General features: G+C 43.6%; 1 protein-coding gene across 6 annotated transcripts in view; it reads right to left on the bottom strand.

Moving 5' to 3' along the window:
- SGCD (sarcoglycan delta) overlaps window positions 1-15,729 on the bottom strand; it is a 354,617-nt gene that overhangs the window by 49,063 nt on the left and 289,825 nt on the right. For all 6 annotated transcript variants that reach the window (XM_063348882.1, XM_063348881.1, XM_063348886.1 and 3 more), the window contains 2 exons: window positions 10,906-10,993; window positions 8,527-8,646 (listed from right to left, as the gene is read on the bottom strand). In XM_063348882.1, coding sequence (XP_063204952.1) covers window positions 8,527-8,646; window positions 10,906-10,993 — 208 coding nt within the window. The remainder of the gene's footprint in view (window positions 1-8,526; window positions 8,647-10,905; window positions 10,994-15,729) is intronic.

Here is a 15,729-nt window from a genome sequence, read left to right as displayed (position 1 = left end):
CAGTTATCTGACTCATAGTCCCAAGAAATAAACGGAGCCTGGTTTTAAGCTAGAAAACCTGCAAACAATAAGATGAACCGCAAACTCAAAGATGAGCATATGGATCACTAGTGATCACAGAATCATAGAATTGTTTAGGTTGGAAAAGACCTTTAAGATCTTCAAGTCCAACTATTAACCCAGCACTGCCAAGCCCACCACTAAACCATGTCCCTCAGCACCACATCTACATGTCTTTTAAATCGCTCCAGGGATGGTGATTCAACCACCTCCCTGGGCAGCCTGTTCCAATGCTTGACAACCCTTTCAGTGATGAAATTTTTCCTAATATGCATCCTAAACCTCCCCTGGCGCAACTTGAGGCTGTTTCCTCTTGTCCTATCACTTAGTACTTGGCCAATGGTATGAGGTTCAACAAGGCCAAGCGCCAGGTCCTGCCCGTGGGTCACAACAACCCCATGCACCGTTACAAACTTGGGGCAGAGCGGTTGGAGAGCTGTCTGGTGGAAAAGGACCTGGGGGTGCTGGTTGACAGCCGGTTGAATATGAGCCAGCAGTGTGCCCAGGTGGCCAAGAAGGCCGATAGCACCCTGGCTTGTATCAGAAACAGTGTGGCCAGCAGGACTAGGGATGCGATTGCCCGCCTGTACTCGGCACTGGTGCGGCCACACTTTGAATCCTGTGTTCACTTTTGGGCCCCTCACTAGAAGAAAGACACTGAGGTGCTGGAGCGCATCCAAAGAAGGGCAACACATATATGTGTCTCTAGAGACACATTGATCTTCAACAGTCTAGCGTCGGTGGTTGAATGTCTGAGAAATATAAAGAGAATAACAGAAAAGAACAGAAGGGCTCGCATCCAAACTGAGAAAAGACATACGAAGAAAGGTTGCTACAACTTATGCTGACCTCTAGATATTTCCTTCTTGACTAGTTTTGGGGTCCTTCAACACTTTTTCTGCAGCTCAACAATAGCAATGTCATCACTCAGTTCCTTTGAAGCTCTTCTTGGCATTCCTGTGCAAAGCTGAAAAGAAACTCAGGAGAGCACCTGAAGTAGGGATACACAGTGGAAATTTATCAAGGAGAATATTATGTGAGCTTCAAACAGATCAGGTTGTGAAGGCTGGGGAAGACACTTAGGAAATAAAATATAAATCTGCCACACTTTTAAACTTGATTTCAGTGTTTGGTAAGTGTACAGTATGTTTCTTTCATAATCCTTGTGACATTTAATCAATATTAATCTGATGGTGCATGATACTTCTTTTTCCTTAAACAGGATTAACGTAACACAACCTGAACACACATTTCAGCCTGGACTAGAAGCCTATACACTTTACATAAATGCTATCCTTTTTGCCTGGAATGTATTTTGAAGCAAAAGCAAACACAAGGAAAACTTCTCAGTATATCTCCCTCCCGACACACACTGTTCCCTCCAACAAAAGACAAGTTTACAATCTGCGTGAGTGGATTTTGAAAAAGGAGGGCAATGTTATTTGAATTTGACATTAAAAGGAATGGACAACAGCGTCTACACCTGTTGCCCTCAAGATAGCAAAGCAATCAGACGCATTCATTCAAGAATTGTATGTTTGCTCAAGATCCGGTCGTTTTAATTTCTTCCCTTATGCAATGGGAAGAAAAACTTTATTTGGAAGAAAGCATCCATAAATCCCACCCCATTCAATGAAATAATTTTTTTTCTATATAGATTTTTAACTCTTTGTCACTGCTGATTACAGATTAAATCACTTTTTCACACCTGACTTCTACGTTGATACGGTAATAGCGCAATTCCTAACTGAGAGCAAAAAATAATTTTCTTGTGGCTTTAATCACCGCTAGGAAACATACTTTTTTCCCCCACTGCTCCTTAATTTTGCTAAACGTATTTTTTTCCCAGCACCACAGCTCTGCAATGAGTGCAAAGAAATTTGATGAAATTTCATGAATTCACCATGACTGAATGCTAGAGACAGTGGAGGCTGTTTCCAGTCTTGCTCATGCCGGTGCTACAACCTAGTATTTCCATTTGTCAGCGCATTTCCCTCCTTTCCTCGTTTTCTTCTCTGTCCCTTTCCTGCAGGACCAATGACTACACAGCTTGGCAATCGCTCTCGGGCTGCATTAGTATTACTGCTTAATTACCTATAGGGAGCGCGTAGTGAATATTCGGAGCTGCTTCCTAAAGAAGTTCATACATCTTCAGCAAAAGGTCAAACGCCCGTCCAAGCCCCGTGAGCAGAACGGTTGTTGCACACTCGTTCCTCCTGCCAAGAGCACAGGAGGGAGCTCTGGAGAAACTGCTGCCTCCAGGTGCCTTTGGAGCAGCCCCAGCCAGCAGGAGCTCCTTTGCAACTGGATGAACTGGGAACAGCCTCTGACTCCAGGCTGGTGGCACAGCGTTTGCTTCCAGAAGCCCAGCGAGGGACCATGGCCGCGCTTCGGCAGCACCAAGCCGTCTTTGAGTCAGGGGCAACTTCCTCTCCACTGCCTTTGGAAAGGAAAAGGATCATAGTAGGAAAACGTTTTCATTTGCTAAGAAATGAGTCTTGTAGCACCTTCTCTCCTTTGAAAAAGCTATTTGCAGACCTGAGTATGGACATATTTTTCGGGAAAACATACAAAATCCACAATACAGAGTTCAAGCTTGGCATTTATCCTCAGATGCCAAGTTGCAGCAGGCTCAATGGTGAGGCCAGAAAGCTCCATTTCCTCTGGATCAGGCCTGGTTTTAACACTTGGCTACAAAAATTGTTCCCGCTGCCACAAACAAGTCAGCAAAATGCCATTTTGAAATCATAATGGCTCCTGTAAATGGCAACTGTGCATGTCCTGACCCATAAATAATCACTTCTGAAGAAGGGTGCATGCAGCAAAAATGGGTGGTCATTCCTGGAAGTTGTTAAACTTCCAGCTTACACCACCCTCTGAAATGACTGGCAGCAGCCAAATAGCTTTGTGGATTATTTTCATGAAATATAACTACGCTTGCACGCATGAAAGTTACTCTGCTGTAAATACTGCAGCAAACACAAGCTAGAAAGGACGTGCCAAGAAGCTACTGAAATTGTAATATGGAGGAAATGTGAGCAGAGTCCTTTAAGCAGGCCGGCACTGCAGCCACAGCTCGGGCGTGCTCCCCCCCCTCCAGCTAATACAAGGCTCCCTGAAAATGTTTGTAGATGCGAAGCTTTAGGGCCAGCTTACGCAGACACACGAGTTCACCACGTTCACATTAAATCGTGTTCTCCTCTTGTCCAAAGCGAAGGACACTGCAAATACTTTTTTAACCCTTCCATGGGCAATAAACCCCACCACTTTGTATTCTCTAAATACAGAACAGGTTACTCTCTCTGCCGGCAACAACAGAAAACCCCAATCCAAACCCTCCCATGTGAAAGAGCTTTCTACAAGACAATCATGCAGTGATTTTGTTAACTATAAGCTTACGCTATGTTGCTTTTATCGGTGGTGTTCCTCCACTAAAACCTCTAAAGTCCTTAATATATAGCTTTCGTAAATAAGATGCTAGAAGTGTGCCTTGGAATTAATTACTCCAAACATTAATAAATTTACAGTAACATTTGAACAGCTGATGCCTCTTTTCAGGTGCATTCCCAGGCACCTGGAGAGAAACTAGAACAAAATACGCTCCCAAACTAACGTTTCTGAAAGTCTAACCTGTGGCCAGCTTTTGCGTGCTCCACACAGCTCAGCGCCCAGAGGGAATACGCTACAGTTGGAAAAAGCTACAAGGTGGAAACAGAGCCACTGGCTAATTATTTGAAGGGAGGGGATGGAAGGGGTTGGCGAGATCAAAGGTACGATACGGCCCGCCATGGTGGGGGGGAAGGACTGCAGCGGTGGTGGGTGGCTCGCACGTCTCCTGCAGAGATGCTCCTGCAGGAGCTGAAAGGAGATGAAAGCCATCCTGCCACGCTCTAATTACAGCTATTTTAGTTAAAGTCTGCCACAGGGAAAGGCTTTAGCCAAATTTTTGTCATTAGGCTATGTTAGAAGAAAAGCTTATGCTATGGTAGCATAAACGTCAAAGTGAGAGGCGCGTTTTCCAGGGACCCAGAGTAGGAGCAATTTGGGAGCAATTCCTGTATTCTTCTATTACAGAAAGGGGACCTTGCGGTTTTTTGAATAATCCTATCCTTGTTGGAAAGCAAAATGGTAATCTTAAGAGTGGTTAAAAAGCGTGCATGGTTTGTAACGGGACAGCATCCAGGCCATGCAACCCCGCCGCTCACGCAAACCTTCCTCCGCCACTCAAAACCAGGGACTGCAAAAGCCCGTAAGCTGCAGGAACGTGTCTTCCGCGCTTTTATCTCAGCTCACTGCAGTGCATGTGGATTGCCATCAATATTCAGTCTTAAAAAAAAATAAAAATGGTTAAATCCATCATAAATATTAAACACCAGAGTATACTGGCAAGTTTCCCTGAAAACAAACTTCAAAAAATAATCTCCAAAAAAGATGTCAAGGCCCCTGGGAGAACTGACACTGACATGTCATCAGATGTTGTCTTATAAAGCTAAATTAAGCATCTGACCAGTTTAATTTCTGTAAAAACTTATGCTAATTTAAATTGCTTTAGATTTAATTAAAAATGCTTTTGTATAGAGATAATAATGTAACTCTGTTAATTAGTATCAAGTGGCATCTAGAGGGCATATTTAAAAACTAATCTGCAGAATAAATAGAGCTAATTAACAGTCAGAATAATGCTTTATGATTGTCTTTTGTTTGTAAATGCTATAATATTCAATATGCTATTGAATGAAATTGGTAATTAATATATATCAAAGTTATTTTTTAATGCTCTTTTAACGAAAGGGTATTTCTTCCGCACCATTTTTCAGACGGTCTGAACACGCTTCATTTGTGGAGGGAAGGAGGAGGAGGAGGGAAGAGGAACCGCTGTATGACGCACCACATAGGAATTCAATTAGGGCCAGCTCATTCATCTCCCATAATGCAGATCATACGTGTTTATGAGCCCGCAGGGCACATCCAGCCGGGCCCCAGCTTGCGTCTATGTGGTGTTCACCAAAGCGCGCTGCTGACCGTGGCAACGGCCAGCGCAGGGCAAGTTTGCCCTTTATGCCATGGACAACCCCAGGAGCAGCACCGCGGTGAAGAGAAGCGGCAGATCTTGCCTTCAAAATCTAAGCTGTGCAAAACAAGAGAGAGCTGCGATTCTGAGGAATGAGAAAGGCTCCGAGGTTTGCTCTAGCATCTTTTAAAAGACCATGAGGTGCTCAAATACTATGGGAGTGACGCTCGTAAAAGACAGTGGTGCTAACAGTGAGGACGTGCTGCCATCCGGTCCCACCACAAGAGGGGAGGAGATGGCTGGGCAACTGCGGGCACTGGCAAACGAGCTCAGAAGACAAAGGGCAGACCAGATTTGGCATGAGGCTCAGTTTCTACATGACTTTTGTAGACAAACATGAGCTGCTTCTGAGTCATCCGGACTAATAGAGCCGCTGAGCTCCCAGGGGGCTCTGAGCAAGGCAGAGGGAACTTGTGCTCGTGTCTGGAACAGGTTGTGTATGTGTCACCAGAGCCTACCACGGCCAAAGGGCTGCCCTTGTCCCCAGATAGGAGTTCCCATTATCCTCCAGTCTCTCCTGTGACAACAGGTTTGACCAGATTCACTACAGCAAATAAAATCACCAAAGTACTCTACATCATGCATGAGAAGCAGAGAGGACCAACTCTGTCTTTCTGTGTCCTTTAACAGTTAAAAATCAGAAATAACCCCCCAAAATACAATTAAAATAAAAAGCACTTTCATTTGTTAATCTGCACTACCCATGCTGCACAATTTTTTGAAGCACCATCAAATGCAGCACGTCCTCTTTGTATTTTTTTTATCCATAATTCTGTGTATTCCTCCCCTTTTAATGCCCCGCTAATGTTGAAAAATCCTTCAGATACCCAGAGCAGAGCCCATTTCAAGAAAGGAAAGCACCTCTTTTCTCATGACAAGGCTTCAGCATTACTTTGCAGAACAAACTTTCAGAATCAACTTTGAAGAGCGTACAAAGAAAAAAAGTAATTATCATTAACAAGATTAAAAGCTAGCCACGAGCCCAGTAACTGCTGCTCTAACCTCTCTGAGATGACTTTCATGCCAGATTGCAAACATACACTTCCTTCTATAACAAGTACGTGTTCAGCAATAACAAGAACAAGTTGAGGTTATTTACATAGCGTAGATAGGTGTCAGCAGACACATACTGACAGCACCTGAGATCCCAATCACCAGAAAAATGATCAAAGGAATTTGTCTGTGTACTACAAGTTGGACTAGCCTCAAGTGCAGACAAAAACACTGGAAGAAATACGAACATATGGTATAACACTTCCCAGCATGGCAAACAGCCATGGCAAACACTTTTGGAGATAAAATTAGATTGGGGAAGCAAAGCTGGAGAAAAACAAAGCCAAGCATGAACTGTGAAAGCATTTCAGCTCAAGGTCATTGAAATACTTGCCATGTAACATCACCAATGGCATCATTCTACCTTTTCTTTTCTGACAGATCTGCATAAGCCAAATAAACTCCGAGAAACACTCAGCTGCAGATAAAAATGAAAGTGCACTACAGTGGTTAGCAATATTTTTGATGCTGTTTATTTTGGAGACTAAAACAGGGCAGAAACTCAAAACAACTATCAAAAATAATTGCTGGTTTCTCCGAAGTACAAAGTAAACAAAAAGCAATATTTTTGTAAGTATATCATCTGAAAAGGAGTACTTGCAACTTGTAAGGGAAAGTTTCTGGTTTTTTTTTTTTTTTGAAGAGTTAATCATATGAATCTCTCTCGTTTTATGGTCTCCAAGAAAACACTTAAAAACTGTTGCTTCCTGACTTCACCTCCCCTGCACAAAGACTGTACAATTAAGTACCTCTGGAGGGTGCGGCGCGAAGGGAGATGTGTGGTAGAACATGGATTGTGACCAACACTCCCTGGCTCTGTAACACTGCAAGAATTTTGAATGGTTCCTTTCCAAAGTTTTAGGCTAAAAAAGATGCTGTTGATTTTGTGAAGTTCAACATTTACCCTGTGAAGCTCACCTAACTTTGTCTGGCTGGTGACTGAGCTAGTCTGGTGTGTACCAACGGGGACCTGAGAAGAGCTACACCCGGCCTGCCCACAAACAGGAACCGTCTAGAACAGTACGACAGCAGGTGACCAAAAATGTTAAGGGCTGGATACGAAGTCCCATTCATGATGGTTAGACTCCAAGGTGCTCATTTTAAGCTCCTTTAGATTATACATAATATACTAATAATACACTATGTAATATGTAGAAGCAATAATGAAAAATACTATATATCAAGATAAGCTCCTTCATTGATCTCCCTGTTTTTACAAGGTTACCAGAGATGCAAGGAGCAGTCTGGAGCGAACAGATGCATCCAAACCAAGCCGTTAGGAAACAGGTATCAGCGCCACCCACAGAGAGCGGCGTTGCTGCTATGTGACTAACTGCGAGCAATACGGAGCTACACCCACTCTGGTCCTACGTGAAAACATTCACGAACACATCTTAAACTAACCAAGAGCATGAACTGAACGGGGAAGCTACAGAATTATAAGTTCCTAAGAGGTAATTTCATACAACTATCAAATATATTTTAAAATTTTACAATTACCATAGCTGTTTTTCTTCTCTAAAAAAAAAATATATATCCAAACAAACAACAGACAATCCCTACCCCTCAAACTCAAAGCATATCCCCAGTTTTTATTGGAGTTGTGGATGTAAAGCCTAGCAGGCAGGACAGCTGGGGAGGCAGATCCTGCACAGGCGAAAGGCGAGCTCGGGGTGTCCCCTCTGTCTGGAAAGGCAGACGGGGAAGTGGTGGCATTGGCAAGATTGGCCTCTCCTCCCGTGACCAGGGAAGAACCCTACCTACAACACGGCTGAAGGCTCAGAGATGCACAACGTTCTCTTGCACGTGGCTAAGGAAAGACAGCGAATATAAAGGCCACCACCAAACTCTTCAGAGAATTAATGTGGGGTCCTAATTCATGTTGACTTTTTCACTGCAGGTCTCCTCCTTGGTGTTTGCTCTAGAATGAAGGAGGAGCTGGCGAGAGCGGTGCGATCAGAAACACGAAGCCTGCGGTTTGCCTACACACGGGGACTGCAGCCATGGAAGCATCCTTACAGCGATCCCTCGCTGTCCTTCACCCCGGACCCAGAATTGGTCAGTTGCCAAAGCTGGTTTTAATGCTACTTCACTGAGCCAGACAAACCACTTCCAGGGGAGTTTTTTCTGGAGGGGAAATAACACATTGTGCAAGCTAAGAAGCGCCTCAGATAGAAACTCCTGGCCATTATCTGCCCAGGGAAGATTCAAAGCAATAAAGACAGTGAAACGCTTTATCTCCAAAAGAAGCTTTCTGTAAGCATGAAGGAAAGTCAGGCAAAACTATTCTAAAATTTGAAGAGGCGCATATTAAAACAGTGATTTAGTGAATAATCTTTTACCTAAAACTCTCAATCTCTCTGCTCCAACCACCACTTCGTTGTCATCTGCAGAAAACAGCAATTTTCCAGAGAGGGTTTTCACCTCAAATTTTTGGCTGTGTGCTTCCACCGCTTGGGGACCTAGAGGGAAGAAGAGATTTAGCACAACCTTTTAGTGAGAAGTATAAGAAAATCACACACATTTAATAAACCCACCTGCTGAGATTGTCCTAATAGCTCTGCAGATACAACCTGCACCCGACACATCAAGCAGGGAGGTCCGTGCTTTTCACAGGGTGACCTCTTGTTAGAAAAGGGCATTGTTTTCTACCTAGACAACAACCTCTCAACTGTTTCTACTTGTGTTTTTGCTAATGCTTACGTGTGTCGTAAAACCACCGTTAAACTTGGGATAGCTGGGAAATTTTTAAAAAAAGACAGACCCACATGTGAAACGGCAATGCATATACCCAGCCATGCCATGAGGCATCCAGAATTCCTGAGTACATTTTGCTTGGGCTGACGCTGTGGTGGAAAAGATTCCCGATGTTCTGCCTATTAAATATGCCTGGATTAAAATGATATCAGTGTCGTGCACAGTCCAATTAAAAAAAATTAAAAAAATAAATACAAACATCACCACTGGAGCAAATGTTTTGTTTTAGACCATTTCAACCTTGTGCAGGCCAAGGTGAGCGGCAGGGTCTCCCACGGTGCAGAAAGTTTTTAGACAATTGAAACTTTCCTTCGTAGCCCTTATTTCAATTCTGCTGCTTCCCCTGCAGGCTGCTGCGCACCGCAGTGCTGGAAAGCCTCTGGCAATGCGTTTTGTTGTGGAGCCTGATAAACATCAGCCGCCTGAACAGCAATTCAGCCCAGGTCTGGGGCTCAAAGGCTGCCAAGGGCAGACCCCTGGGTTACAGGACCTAGGCTAAAATTCGGGCACATTGGCACAGAACAGCCCTGTGCAACCCAGTCCAAGCCAGAGCCTCCCCGGAATGCGTAAGGCAAGTGATCAGGCTTTGCATTATTTCTGGCCATCTTCCTGACTAGTCTCATTTCTCAAACGAGAAGAGAAATAAGACCCGAAAGCCAGTATTTTCTTACAGGTGGGTTCCAACCTCATCTACGCCCAGCAGTCGCCTGCACGGGTCATCTGTATTGGCATCAGGGCACACCAAGAATCACACGCGTGGTTCACAGAAAAGTGAGGCTATGCCGAGACCCTGGAAACACGGAAGTACCCTGCAGCCATTCTGAGAAAATCCAGTACTTCAGAGCTTTAAGTTTGATTTGTATCGTGCTAATTAACTGTCTCCCGACTCACCACTGCAGCACGCGCTACGTGGGACTTCGTCTTCGCTCTGCTCTGAAACCAAAGCTACTGCTGAACGCAGAAACGAGCGCCATAACCAGAAGATCACACCGGGAGACACCACCGTCTGCGTCCTCCCAAGCTCTCGTGAAACGGAGGTGCTTAAGTGAACCAAATACCCTCTTGAAAATATATGGAGAACCAACAAACTAAGCACGTTTATTCTGAATGTGAAAATCAGGGAACTTGGGGTTGAATTTATTTACTTCCTCCAGGCAATTTTCATGCGTGCTGCTTAAATCATTGCTTACTGAAGCTGCATATTTAATTATTTAATACTGTGACTAGAGGCCAAGAAGTTATATAAGCAAACCAAACAACCCAAGTCTCACGAAAAACAACATGTTTATGGATTACTGGCTCTGCCACACAGCAATACTTCTCCCGGTCCCTAGATAAATCTCAATAAATAAATAAATATCCTATATCATATACATATATATAAAAAATATATTAGCATATATAATGCATTGGTCTCTTTCAACCCAAATTACACATGCGTTCATTCAAAGGCTGCTGTACACTGGGGATTTATGAAACACCCATTTCCCCATCAAACACACTAATGCTTTGGAGCATGAGAGTGTTCTTCATCTGCAGAAGCGAACGGAGCGCCCTAAATTGCAGTGTGCCAGCCCAGCCACAGTTAATCAGCAGAGTTCCCAAGATCGCAGGCAAGTTAGAAGTGTCTCGGGAAAAGCCTGTGCCTGTTACACCAGAAATGTCAGCCTGCATATGTTCTTCTTGACCCTGAAGTCATAAAACTAACGTTTCTGCTTCTGGATTGGCTTTCAAATGAAAACGATGGTCTGCTTCGTTATCAGAAAGCACCAGCCAGCTGCCTCTCCAGCACAGCTTTCATGTCACTAGCTTTGTTCCTACAAAGTGGAGCGAAGTTTTCATTTGTACTTCACAAGACACCTGGGCTCCCCTCCTGCGTGCCGTTTAAAGCCGACGCAGCATCCCACAACACACCCGCTTTCATCCCTCCTTAATCCTTCCACGCAGCCTCCCCCCCTCCTTACCTGTTACAAGGCGACTGAGGACTTTAGTCTTCTCATTGAGGATGTTCACTGTCACATTTCTGGCAGACTGGAAGTACAGTGGGTTGCCCTGGAACGAGACCAGGAGAGCAAGCACGTGAGATGGGGACGGCTGCCCAAGACCAGCCGGCTTGAGACACCTGGAGCTTTGCCTAACGCTGCTGTTAATGGCCCCAGGTTTGGCCGTGTGGCTGAGGTGCAGGCTACCCTGCAGTCATTTTTAGTGGCCAGGATAAAACCAAAATCCAACACCTCTCTCTGGCCCAGAGACTAGCCTTGTTTTAGTGATCGTTAGCTTTATTGCCAGCATAAGCCCACCAACCGGTTATTTTAAAATGTGACATGGGACCTGACCTAAGCTTCCTGAGGGTGATGTTTTGGGAGGGTGGCTGACTGCAGCAGGGCTTTTCAGAGTCAAATCTGCAATACTACATACACACATCTCCAGGTGACTCCCACTGGGTGACTGTATCTGCCTACCACCCTGCCACCTGAGTGAGCCAAGCCTAAGGGCTGCGAATGAGAAAACCTTATTAACATGTAGACAGTGCCTTTGATCTCAAAGCACTTAAGAACCATCTGGCACTTACCACCATCACATTCCAGTCTGGGATGCCACCTCAAGATCAGACCCATCCCATCAGGTCTGGAGACACACAAGACGTGGAGTCTTCCTCATTCCCCACTTGACCACACAGATTTCTGCCCCTTTTTTTTTTTTTTTAATTTTTATGCTTTAAATGTGCCTCTGAGAGAAGAGCAAGAGCAGCTGTTAACACACGGGAGCCACAGAGCTACCTGGCAGCATCCATCTCAGGTATTTCTCCCGCAGAGCAAAGCCAAAGAAAACCCACAGAGAAAACCATCTGGTTCCTTCTGTGTGCAAATGCATCCAAGACACCCGGGAACTCGTGTTTTCCACAGGCAGCCCCAGTCCACACAGCTGGCTTCTCCAGGGCTATTAGCCACCTACAGCACAAGCACAGGGTGACCCCAATTTAAATCAGCCAAAAATCTAATGTGCGAGGTGGAAATTCACTGCCAGTACCTCTTCGTAATGTCTAAAGCAGGCAGCCGATTAAATTCACCAACTGGCTAAGCCATACGATCGGTAGAGGGGATAATATAGCAAGCAAATCAGCAAGGAGTTGAAAATTTTATGTCCATGTGCTTCCCACATCAGTCTCTTTCCAGTGTTTCAAAATCTTTCCATTAGGAATGAATAATCAGGATGGGGATGGAGGATCATGTAGGTCAGGCATGTTCTCCTTGCCTCCTGAATTTATAAGGAACGTAACTAATATTTGCATCGATGCCATGGTTCTGGATCATGGCAGAAGGACTAGGTTGTCTGCATATAAAACAGAGCAGGAGCACGGGAACGCACTGATGGGAGTCCTGTGATGGACTGGAGCTTCAAGGACCACTTCCAGTGATGGGCAAATGATTCCCAGCAGTGTCTGCAGAAAACAAACCTCAAAAACCTAAACCAAAACCAGCTCCACATGAGACCAGATATTCACAACCATTACATTTGTTGCCTTAACTCTTAGTGCTGCATCCACCCATGGGATCAGCCCTTCAGCAGAAAAGGGGGAAATGGGATTTATTTAGTCAATTATAACTAGACCATTACGGCTACATTCAGACTATTTACAACTAAAACAAAATAATAAAATTCCACTTAATCATTTCCAGACCTTGGACGAGTTTCAGAAGCTCTTGGTCTCTCTGTCTCTTCACACACTAAATGAGGACAAATCACCCTTATAGACCTCTGTGATGTGTTTGACAGCTTAAGTAATACAGTATATGAAACTGGAATATGATTAATAAGCTAGAAGTAAGGAGCAGCGATAATGACTGGTAATGATTTTGCTCTTTTTTATTAATTTTTATTTGTGATCTTCTAGAACCTAGAAATTAATCTTGATTACTATTTTATGGTTAACAGCACAGAAAAAAAAGATGGCTTCACTTGAATACCCACTTGCTCTGGTATTAATTCTCCACAGCCCTGATCAGAGACCTAATTTGAACATCCCCAGCGATAGCAGTTTACTGCTACATTTCCATCTCACACTAGTGATCAAGGATATTTTTAACGGCAGATAACTACAATCTGCATGCTCTATAGCCATAGGTGAGGCTATAAGCACTACAAACACGCCGTATGAAGCACAGAAAGGTCACATTTTTGACTTGCACTATTTGACTTTCGTTTATGGAGTTATGCGAGTAGCTAGAGTGTTTTGAAAAGGCCAGGAAACTTTCCAGTCCAAATTCAGGTAGGAAAAATCACTCAATCCCCATGGCTTTGAAACTCCGTTACTGATCTGCATAACAGGAGATTGCACTACGGAAGTGCTACAAGAGAAGCCAAGTGGTTAATATGAAAAGGGTAACAGGAAAAGTTGCTCCGAAGAAGTCTTACAAGACAAGCTAAGAGCTGGTATCCACCTACGAAAGACTTAAAATACACAATCAGACCTTGAAACGCTTACCCCAGCACAGTCATCTCATTCACCGATTCAGAGCTCAGATTCACGCAGCCTTCAAAAAACTAAATTTCCCTAATGGAAGAGTTATGTTTTTATTGGTCTGCAGGGAAGGAACATTTCAAGCACTTAATGCAATGCCCGCTCTCATTTCCATAATTCTTCTTCCATTAAGAAATGAAAAAGAGCTGAAAAAATTACTCCCTTTTGCTGAAAATTCTGCAGATTTTCTGTCCATCATCTTCTGTTTACAAAGGTAAAAACACCGACATCTTTTACGCACTGAACATTTAAAAATGTTTCCTCTATTGCAAGCTTGGTGGTGATGCCAGCTTCCTTCAATCACACAGAAAAAAAATAATTAAAGCATTAAAAAATTCTTCAAACAGAAATTATAACTGAAAAGACAAAACCTTTCACTTCTTTTACACTTTCATTTATCACAACACAAAATTAAATATTCTGATGCACATGAGAAAGTGGAAATGTAGATCAATATGGCATCAGCACCACGATAAAAATTATTATGTAGTGAAGTAATATTCTCATAAACTGTCATAACACTTGATAGACCTAGAGTTAGAATATCAGCATGTGATAAATAAGCACGTCTTGACTCTAATTATAAGACTGTAAATATGAGACACACCACGTTTTTGAAGTATAATATGCAACAATCCAGTTCTGAATGTTTCCAGATAATTGATGTTAAAGAAATAAATATATTTTATTCGTGGGATTGATGCAAACGAAGTGGAAGTGAATTAAAAGCTGGATTAAGCGTTCTTTTGGTTTCAGAAAAGTAGGGAAAATAATCTTTTTCTCTTTGTCTACCTGTTTCTCTCCAAAAGGTTTCACCCAATTCTTCAGAAAAGCACGTTTGAGATAAAACACGTCTGGTATCGTCGATCACACAATAACCCAACGTATTTCACTGCCTGCACGCTATCTGATGCACCGAGAAATCTCCTTCTCTGTCGTTTGTTCTTCCTCTCGTCACAAACACGACAACAAGGTTTCCCCACACCTCTCCTCCCGAGAGCAGACGCTGCTCCCAGCCCACACGCTGCCACTGACTTGCTCCTTCTGCCCAGACTCGGCTGTTACGGCTTCACCCTCTTCACAGCAACCCTCCACTGAGCGCGCTGCGTTAGCAGAGCCCAGCTCACCTCCATCTTAGCCATCCCATGGCACCGCACTGAGCTACACCCTTCGATTTAACTTCCTACACAACTTCGCAAATTGAGTCAGCGGTCACCTCCTTTCCGACACTATTTTACATTATTATTTCTTTCCAGTGATTCCGTTGATCATTTGGCTGGAGAAACTGCGGTAGAGACGGCGATGGGAGTAGGATGCATTTTTTTTCCCCCTTTATGCGTGTTTTTCTGTTTGCTTCTGATTTATTTCGAGCATTTTCCTTGCAGGACACCGACGGAGGATCCCACGCTGCGCTGGGCTGCGGCTCCATTTCTGAGGGCAGGTGAGGCTGGGACCTTTTAAGGACTCTTTGGGCTGGTTATCTACTTCCAGCCCACCAGGAATCTACTATTCACCTCTGCGGGAAATCCTGCATGGTAAATACATCATTCTGCCTCGTACTCCAGCCCCTCATTAGCAGACCCAATGGCTTAACAATAACGCAAATGTTTGTAGCCACACAGAAGAAGTTGCCACAGCTACTCAATATATTGAAACATTGGACACATGCTGCAGAATAAAGAATGTGAAAAGTGCAAGAAGAAGTTGAAACAGTCTAGCTTGTTTCTTCACTAAGCAGTGAGGCATCCAGCAAAACACAGAAGGCGTCGCAAAAGGTATCGACTGATTGTTTGCTAGGTTAAACACACGGCCAAACAAGCCCTAACAGCTCACTAGCTGTCTGTCTTGGGCTCGCTTTGGAAGAAACGCTAAAAACTCCCAGATCAGAGACTAAACCAGAAAAAGCACTTGGACTGACAACCTTAATTTGCAGCTGAAGCAACCCCAACCAATGCTGTCTTTAAGGAAATTCAATACTTTAACAGATGTCCTTAGACTGTTTTAGAGAATTATTAAAAATATTTGGAAATCCTTTTAAATTTTAACAGGCAATTTTAAAACAATGCATCACAGTCAGCGTGTTTGTAATTTGGATGGTGAAAAGGAATAGCGTTGATTTGATCCTGTGGATTCAGAGACTTCATGCAGCAAGTGCAAGTGAAGCTTGCAGAAATAATGGAAATGGTGAATTTCCTGCAGGCTTGACAAAGTAATGGGAAAAATTAAAATATTAAATTAAATAATTTTTAAATAAAAAATTAAAATA

Source organism: Chroicocephalus ridibundus, chromosome 11 (assembly GCF_963924245.1).
Source record: "Chroicocephalus ridibundus chromosome 11, bChrRid1.1, whole genome shotgun sequence".
In the NCBI taxonomy this organism is placed as follows: Eukaryota; Metazoa; Chordata; class Aves; order Charadriiformes; family Laridae; genus Chroicocephalus; species Chroicocephalus ridibundus.
This window is presented reverse-complemented; position numbering and strand designations above follow the sequence as displayed.